The sequence below is a fragment of the Eimeria maxima genome, genomic scaffold, assembly GCF_000499605.1.
Source record: "Eimeria maxima Weybridge genomic scaffold, Emw_scaff1466, whole genome shotgun sequence".
NCBI lineage: Eukaryota > Apicomplexa > Conoidasida > Eucoccidiorida > Eimeriidae > Eimeria > Eimeria maxima.
Window position 1 is genome coordinate 1 of NW_013564416.1, and position 8,393 is coordinate 8,393.

General features: G+C 48.7%; 2 protein-coding genes across 2 annotated transcripts; both read right to left on the minus strand.

The window, feature by feature from the left end:
- Window positions 1–1,058: 1,058 nt before the first annotated feature.
- Window positions 1,059–2,027, minus strand: EMWEY_00052970 (uracil-DNA glycosylase, putative; the record flags this gene model as incomplete). Its single annotated transcript, XM_013479920.1, has 2 exons — window positions 1,059–1,200; window positions 1,402–2,027. 2 exons carry the CDS (start codon window positions 2,025–2,027, stop codon window positions 1,059–1,061), a joined length of 768 nt encoding a protein of 255 aa, XP_013335374.1.
- A 1,596-nt stretch (window positions 2,028–3,623) lies between these two features.
- On the minus strand, window positions 3,624–8,209 carry EMWEY_00052980 (ATP-binding cassette sub-family B member 5, putative; the record flags this gene model as incomplete). The annotated part of the gene is made up of 12 exons (XM_013479921.1): window positions 3,624–3,755; window positions 3,931–4,072; window positions 4,244–4,710; window positions 4,955–5,071; window positions 5,278–5,777; window positions 5,989–6,112; window positions 6,325–6,431; window positions 6,605–6,773; window positions 7,097–7,175; window positions 7,468–7,541; window positions 7,725–7,936; window positions 8,179–8,209. 12 exons carry the CDS (start codon window positions 8,207–8,209, stop codon window positions 3,624–3,626), a joined length of 2,154 nt encoding a protein of 717 aa, XP_013335375.1.
- Between the last annotated feature and the right edge of the window lie 184 nt (window positions 8,210–8,393).

The window sequence follows — 8,393 nt, forward strand, 5'->3', positions numbered from 1 at the left end:
AATATATATATATATATGGCTTCTACTGTGCTGCCTTTCCTGCAGAGACGCCGAGAGCAGCTATTAGACAACAATAACTAAGCAAAGACAACAAACCCAAAACCCTAAACCCTAGGAACAAAAAGGGACATGAATAGCAGCCGTACCCCACAGAAGGAAGATGACACCCGTTAGGGTTTTGTTTATAACTGACAACACCTCGTCAGTAAACCGCTCCCAACCCTACGCGCATCAAAAAGGAGGGTTTACGGTTTAGGATTTGCAGGTACAACCTGAAGGGATAACACCCCTGCGCCGGGGCTGAGGCCTCGACTTTACACCTAAAGACTACTGCGTCGCTGCTGTGTGCTGGGCTCTTAGGGTTTAGGGTTTACGGCATCTTTATGAGCCATTGGAGAGTCTCTGCGAACAGTTAAAATTGCATTTAAAAGTAAAACCCCTTGTGATGCCCAATTGCTTATATCCCCATGAGGTAGAGGCAGAGAAGAAGGACCGGGGATAGAGCTGTCTGTACACCACAAAAGACACAAAGAGACGAAGTACACTTGGGAAAGCAGCAGCAAAAGACAGCAGCAGCAGCAGAAAGAAGACAAACCTATTTCTTTAAATATATTAATTAGACTTGGAGGGGGACGAACGCCACGGGGAACAGAAAAACACAAACCCTAAAAAAAAAATAAAAAATAAAAAAGCAACTAAAAGTAATTAAAATTAATTAATATTTATAACGTAAAAAACGAAACAAATAAAACAGAACAAAAAGGCAGTAAGAGAGATGCACACGGTTTAGGGTTTCGGGTTTAGGGTTTATGGCTTGCCATAGCCTGGCCGGGTTGGTGGTAAGGGTCTTGTCCCACAATCACAACTCGAACCTTGTCTAGCCTGCAGCAGTTGCAGCATCTACTTAGGGTTTAGGGTTCAGGGTCTATCTAGGGTTTGGGGTTTAGAGTCTATTCAGTGTTTAGGGTTTAGGGTTTACGGGTTAGCTTTAAATGCAGTAATTACAAGTTTTTCAGCGGGATAAATATCACTAGGGTTTAGGTTTTGTGCCTTAGGGTTTACGGGGTCGCTTTAAATGCATTAAAAACAAGTTCTTCAGGGGGATAAATGGCATTAGGTTGTTTAATTCTCTCTTTTGCAACAAACGATAAACATTGCCTAAAGTAGGGCTGCTGCAACTCTGCATGCAAAGCGTTATACCTATACACAACACATTCAACACATGCAAACCTGTTGCTGCTGTTGCTGCCGCTGCTGCTGCTAGTGCTGCTGCTCCTCCTGCTCCTGCTCCTGCTCCTGAGGGTTCAGGGCATACGCCCTTGAGCCATTAGGGACAGCTGTCCATAGTCTATGCCACATGGTTTAGGGTTTCGGGTTTAGGCCTTCAGGTTTAGGGTTTACCAGCCGTCTCCTAAGGTGTCTCTCCACATCTTCTCTGCTGCTTCTGGCGGCACAAGTTCTCCCCTTGGAGACACTGCTGCAGCAGCAGAAGGAACAGCAGTAATGCATGTTGCTGCTCCTGCTGCTCCCCCAGTTGGTCCACTCACTGCAGTAGCTGCTGCTGCTGCTGGCGGTAAGTGAGTTGCTGCTGCTTTCGCTGATGTTGCTGCCGCTGCTGCTCTTGCTGCTGTTGCTGATGCTGTGCACGCAGGAGGCATTGCGCCTGTAGGAATGGACTGCTGCTGCTCCTGCTGCTGGTGCTTCGCCTGCTGCTGCTCCTGCTGCTGCTCCCCTTCAGGTTTCTGTTGCTTCTCCTGCTCTCCGTCTGCTTGTTCCAATTGTTCCTCTTGCTGCTGCTGCTGCACCGTCGCCTCCTGCTGCACCTCCACCTCCTCCTCTTGGTGTTGCTGCTGTGCACATTTGGCTGTCTGCGTGGTGGGTTTATGGTTTTCTGTGTCGCTGCTGTCGTTTATAACTATCGCAACAGCAGCAGCAGCAGGTTTATCATTTTTTATTCTTTTTTCTTCTTTTGCTTCCTCACTGACAGAAAAGAAATCTTTTATTGTTGCCTGCCGCTTCCTTGACATTTTACAGCAGCAGCAGAAGCACCAGCACACATACAACAGAAGAAGACACAGGCAAACACGCCAGCAGCAGCAAGGCCTACTACTGCATACCCTGTGCAGAAGCAGCAACAACAACAGCAGCAGCAGCAGTTAGTTCTCCGTTTGCTGCTGCATAAGGGGGATCTGCTGCTAAGTCTTCTTCTTCTTCTTCTTCTTCTGCTTCTGCTGCTGCTCCTCCTTCAGAAGCCACAGCTCGTCTTGTGCTGTTGCTGCTCTCCCAGCAGCAAAATGCATCTATGCTGCTGTTGCTGCTGCACCGCGAACTGCTCAGCCCCTAAGACAGCAGACACTGCTGCAGCAGCATTGAAAGAATTAATCAAATAATTTGAAATAAAATAGTTAAATAAAAACAATCAAAAAGACGGCAATAGAAGAAGACGGCAGCAAACAAATTGCCTACAGACTATCGACCAACTGCAGCAGCAGCGGCAAACAGCAGCAAACAGCAGCAGCAGCAGCAAGAACGGAAGAAATGATACATATATCGATTAATTTATTAATCAATTCTAAACATTCTTTTATTTATACTTATTTATTTAAACAAGCAAAAGCAAACACAGCATCTACACACATAGCGGGTAGGGGGCCCCAAACGACCTCACCACCCCCTTGCTGCTGCTATTGTGGTAGGCAGCAGCAGCAGCTTTAATTTAGTTCAACTTAAACTCAATTTAGTATAATTCAGTTTAATTTTATTTTATTTTATTAAGGGAGAAGACAAACAACAACATGCGCTGCAGCCAGATAAATAATGCTGGTGCTGCCGGTAGCCGCCGCCTAATAAAATAAACATCGAAGTGCTGCTGCTGCTGCCGCCGCTGCTGCTGCAGTTGAAGTTGTCTTTGTGCCGAGTCTTCTGCAGTTGCCGCTTCTGCTGGTGCTGCTGCTGGTGTTGTTGGAGTTGCCGGTACTGCCTCTGTTCCTTCTGCTGCTTGCTTTCGTCCCTCACTTGCTCTTGCTGCTGTTACTCCCGTTGCTGCTATTGGTCCTGTTGCTGGTGTTTCTCTGTTCGTGTTGCTGTAGTTGCTGCTGTGGATGCTGCATGTCTTGCGGTGTAGCTAGGTTGGCGCTATAAATGTAAAAGTGCTGCATCTGCTACGCTGCTATTGGTGCTTCTGTTGTGATGCTACAGGTGTTAGACTCTGTGTGTTGCTGCTGCTGCTGCTTCTGCTGAAATGCAGCAGGGGATATACAAATTGTATATGCTAGCCGCACACATACTGAAGCTTTAAATTGTTAGCCGTATAAATGGCGTCGGCGATATGCTGAGCAGCAGCTGCTGCTAATGATGATGATTAGTGTTCGGTAGAGGAAACAGCAGTCTAATTCGTGCATATACACCGCATGGAAAAGCTGCAACAGCAGCACTGCTGCTTCTGTAGCTTTGCTGCCGCTCCATCCACATAGTCTCCCAGATACGTGTAGCTGCTGCTGCTATGCAGCTGCTGCTGCTATGCAGCTGCAGATGCTTGGCCTGAGCTGCCCACTACGAAGGGGTTATTGGGGTTTATTAAGGTTTGCCGAGGTGCAGTATGGTTTAGTATGGTTTATTAGGGTTTATGCCGCAGCAGCATCTAACAGCAGCTGTCGATACTTAGAGTTTGCTGCCTGCAGCAAATCCTCTCTGCTGCCTTCCTCTACTAGACGGCCGTCTTCTATGACAGCAATACGATCTGCTTCCCTTAGGCTCTGCACCAAACACAAACACTAGATCCCAAACCATAAACCCTTTAAACCCACGACCATAAACTCTCTAATAGACCCTCTAGATCAAAAGCCCTAATCCATTTAGACGAAAGACTCGAAACCCCCTAAATCATGTAAACCTTCTAAACCCCAAACCCTCTAGTCCCTAAACCCTTACGGAGAGTTTATGTGCGATAGTGATGACGGTGGTTTTGCCTTTGAGCCTTCTTAAAGTCTCTGCTAGCGCTGCTTCGCTCTCTGCATCGAGACTACTCGATGCTTCGTCAAGAATTAAAAGACGAGGAGAACGCAACAAAGCCCTGCAGCAGCACGCAACAGTAAACCCTCATTAGGGTTTATGGGGTTTATGGCTAACTGGTCAACTGTACTACCAAATTCGCTACTGAACTCGGAATCCAAGACTAACAAGCTAGCTAGCAAGGTACGTGGTTGCTTGGCTAGCAAGCTAGCTAGCTGTCTAGGTGTTTTACCTGGCAATAGCAATCCTCTGTATCTGACCCCCTGATAGGCGTGCTGCTCCATCGCCACAAAGAGTAAAGACACCATGAGGTAAGCGCGATATAAAAGGCAGCGCATTTGCTGCTGCTGCTGCTGCCACAACTTCCTCTAGTAAACCACGAGGCCATGCTGCTGCATCAGGATGCAGCATCGTACGAGCCAACTCGGATTCATAGGAAGCCTCTCTTGTACGCTGTTGCTGCTGCTGCTCATACTGCAGCAGCTGCTGCTGTTGAAGCTGCTGCTGCTGCTGCTTGGCCTCAGCATGTTCAATCCATGAATCTGTATTGGATTGGATTTGCCTTAATCCATAGGCAATATTATCTGCAATACTTCTTTTAAAGAGAAGAGGTTGTTGTTCAACAAATGCGATTTGCTTACGAAGAAATAGTGAATCTAAATCACGAATGTTTAAACCATCCAAGTATACGCCACCTCCCTATACACAACAACACATACACAACAATTACGCCTCCTCTTATTGCACATGCTGCTGCTGCTGCTGTATGCTGCTCCTTCAGATCACGCTGCTCATGCTTCTAGTGCGGTCCATGCCGTTCACCCTGCTCATGCTGCTGCTGCTCATTCTACTACTGGTACAACTGCGGCAGCGGGTGCTGCTACCCCTATTCCTACTACTACTGGTACCGCTGATGCTGCTGCTGTCGCCGCCTCTCATTCACCTGTGGGTCATAGAAGCGTTGGGCGAGTTTAACAATGGTAGATTTGCCTGCACCTGAGGGCCCCACCAATGCCAATACTTCTCCTGGGCGCACGCGCAAAGAGAGGCCCTTCAGTATCTGCAGCAGGAGCAGCAGCAACAGCAACGACAACCGAAAAGTGTGCCTCTCCCCGTCGAGGTGCGCTGAATGCGCTGTCACTACCCTTCCCACGAGGCAGCGAACCCTTCTTCTCGCAACCCACCGCAGCAGCATTCGCAGAAGCAACAACTGCAGCAGCAACAGCATCAGCAACAGCAGCGACAACAGCAGCAGCAACGCCTCACCCACTGATGGTTATTGGGAGCCCCTTTTTGTGCAGTATCTGCCCCGGTATCATAAGCAAATTGTACGTCTCTAAACTCAAGACTGGCTGGCTCTAGTCTCCCTTCCTTGCCAAACAACTCTCCCCCCTGGTGTATGGGGCCCCTTAGGAGAGAGCCCCCCTGAAGGGATCCAGCTTGAGAAGGGGCCCCATGTGGGCCCCTTCCTTGGGCGTCTACAGCCTTTGGATCCAAGCAGCTAGCAGCCGCCTGGGACCCGAAAGGGGTCCTAAGGGCCCCGAGAGCTCCGAGGGTCTCAGGGGGTCCCTGTTTGTTTTGTGGGGTTTGGATATTAGGGTTTCTATCGATAAGCTCGAAGTATCTCTCGGAGGCAACCAGAGAATAATGCATGTCTTTATAAATGTCTGTTAATGCATCTAAGGCAAGATAAAATTTACGTAAATAACTCCTAAAAGACATAAACCGACCAATGGTCAGACCACCACGGACGACTGAACGCATGCCTGAACACACACACGCATGCACAAAAACACCGCAAAATGCCAAATTTTAGGCAAACGCTAAACCCTAAATCCCAAAACATAAACCCTAAAATCTCGGCACAAACAACGCGGATCCAGGGTTTGAACGCCCCCTGTTGCCGGTATGTTTGTGGTGCTTGCTAGTCGCATGCATGCATGCATGCATGCATGCGTGTGGCAACAGCAGACTTACCGAATGTAAGCAGCCCCAAATCAGTAGCTAGCAGCAGCAGCTGCTTTGCCTGCTTAAAGAAGGACTCTGCAATAATTCCCTTCTTCAAGACACGTAACGACGCGTCTTGGCATGCGTTGTAGCGCTGCACAGCATGCAAACAAATGCTCGCAAAGGCATACGGTGTTGTTAGGGGAACTCACTTAAACCGCTCAGTATCGCAATGGGCTGTGCATGCCATGCATGCATGCATGCATGCATACTTGCACGCACGCATGCTTGTACGGATGCTTGCATACATGATTGCATGCATGCATGTATCCAGGCATGCATGAATGCAGCTCCAAAGATGTGTACCTGAAGTTCCATGGACTCTGCACCATTAGCCTTTACTGTATTTACGTTAGCCAAGACCTCCGTGGCAATCGCAGATATATTCGCCAACAGATCGTTCTGTAGCAACCCTGCATGAAGCCCCAAGCATACATACATGCAGGCAGGCGGGCAGGCTTGGGTTCAGGATAAAGGTTTAGGGTTTACGGTTTGCGGTTAAGGGCTAAGGCTTGAAAGTTTATTGCCGACCTTTTACGGTCTACGGTCGAGGCCTGAGCCTTTAGGGTTAGGGCTTAGGGTTTACCTAGGTTCCCGATAGCTCTTGCTGCTCCCCCTGTGCCAACTAGGACGCAGGGGACGGCGAGCATCCCGAGCGTCGCCATTTGTGGTGACAGTCGAAACATTAAAAATGCCCCCACAGATGCATTTACAATGGCAGATAACAGCTGTTGAGCTCCACTTGTTACCACTTGCTGCATGCACGCAGCAGCAGCAACAGAAGCTGCACTAGCAGTAGTAGCGGCTCGGCCCCACATCCAAATGGGAGTAATGCAAACACCCTAAACCGTTGCTAAACCCTCGGCTTAAGGAGCTAAACGGTATAAACCCTCCTTGTGCAGCGTGTGATGAACAGGTGTTTGGGGATAAATGTTTGGCCGTCAACAGTAAGAAACACTAAACCCTAAACGCCAAACCCTCTTGCGGGTCCCAGGCCGCTAGCTCCGAGTTTGAGCCCCCAGGGTCTAGAGTTTAGGGTTAAGGGTCTAGGATTTTGGGTTTAGGATTTAATTCTTACCTGCATGTCTTCCGTGTCGTTAACGATACGGCTTGCGAGTGTTCCTGTGCTGTTGGCATCAAAAAAAGCGACTTCTTGGCTGCAGAGACACCGCACGACTCTTGCTGTTCTTGCTGCTCTTGTTGCTCTTTCTGCAGTCTGCGGTGTATAGGCAGCTATACGGGGCCCCACAGCAATAAGTAAACACTAACAACACGCAGATGCTTTAAATAATACAACAAAAACCCTCACAGCCAGGCAGCAACACTACCAAGCCAAGGCATGCATGCAAGCAGCAATGCATCCAAGTACATGCATGCAATTGCATGCATTCAAGTGCATGCATGCAAGCAGGAAGGTATGCACGCATGCATGCATGTGGGAAGACGGACCGCAGCAAGGAGGCAAACAGCCGCTTTTGCATCTCCACCACCAAACGCCAACGAGCGCACGAGAAGAGCGCGTCCTGTGCGCAAACCCTTAACCATAAACCCTAAACCCTAAACCCTAAACCCTAAACGCTGAGTCCCATGCATGCATGGAAAACCCCAAAAGAACCAAAGAAGGAAGCAGGTAAGGAAAAGAAGAGAAAAAGAAACGGAAAGAGAAGCAAATAGGGAGCAGAAAAGAGAATAGTTTTCTCTCTTACTCGAGTAACAGATCCTAAGACTTCAACAGCAGCAGCAGCAGCTGTCCGCAGGTCCAGCAGCAGCAGCGACTTCAACTTCTGGGGGCCCTCTAGAGGGGCCCCCTGGGTGGCCCCCGCTATTAAAAAAAGGTCGGAGGCACCCTGCAAGGGGCTGCTGCTGCCCTGGGGGCCCCCCTTTGCTGCTAAGGCAGCAGCATAATCAAATACCTGCCCTAACAAGTAAGAACGAGTAAACGATGCAGCAGCAACAAGTAACGACAGAAGCGCAGCAGGCAGCAGCAGCTGTGGAGACAGGGTATATCGCAGCTCCTTTAATAACCTGCAGCACGACCAGCACCAGCACAAGGAGCAGCAACGCATGCTTCAGCTACAACAACAGCATCAGCAACAACAGCAGCAGCATTATAAACGGCAGCAACACGAGCAGAATCTAGCACCCTACAGAGCGCCTAACCTGCATGCAGCAGCAGCATATGGCCGAGCATCATCAGCAGCACCACAACAACAACAGAAATAACAACTACTACAACTACAACTACAACTACAACTACAACTACAACTACAACAACAACTACTACAACAACAACAACAACAACAACAACAACAACAAACAACAACAACAACAACAACAAACAACAACAACAACAACAACAACAACAAACAACAACA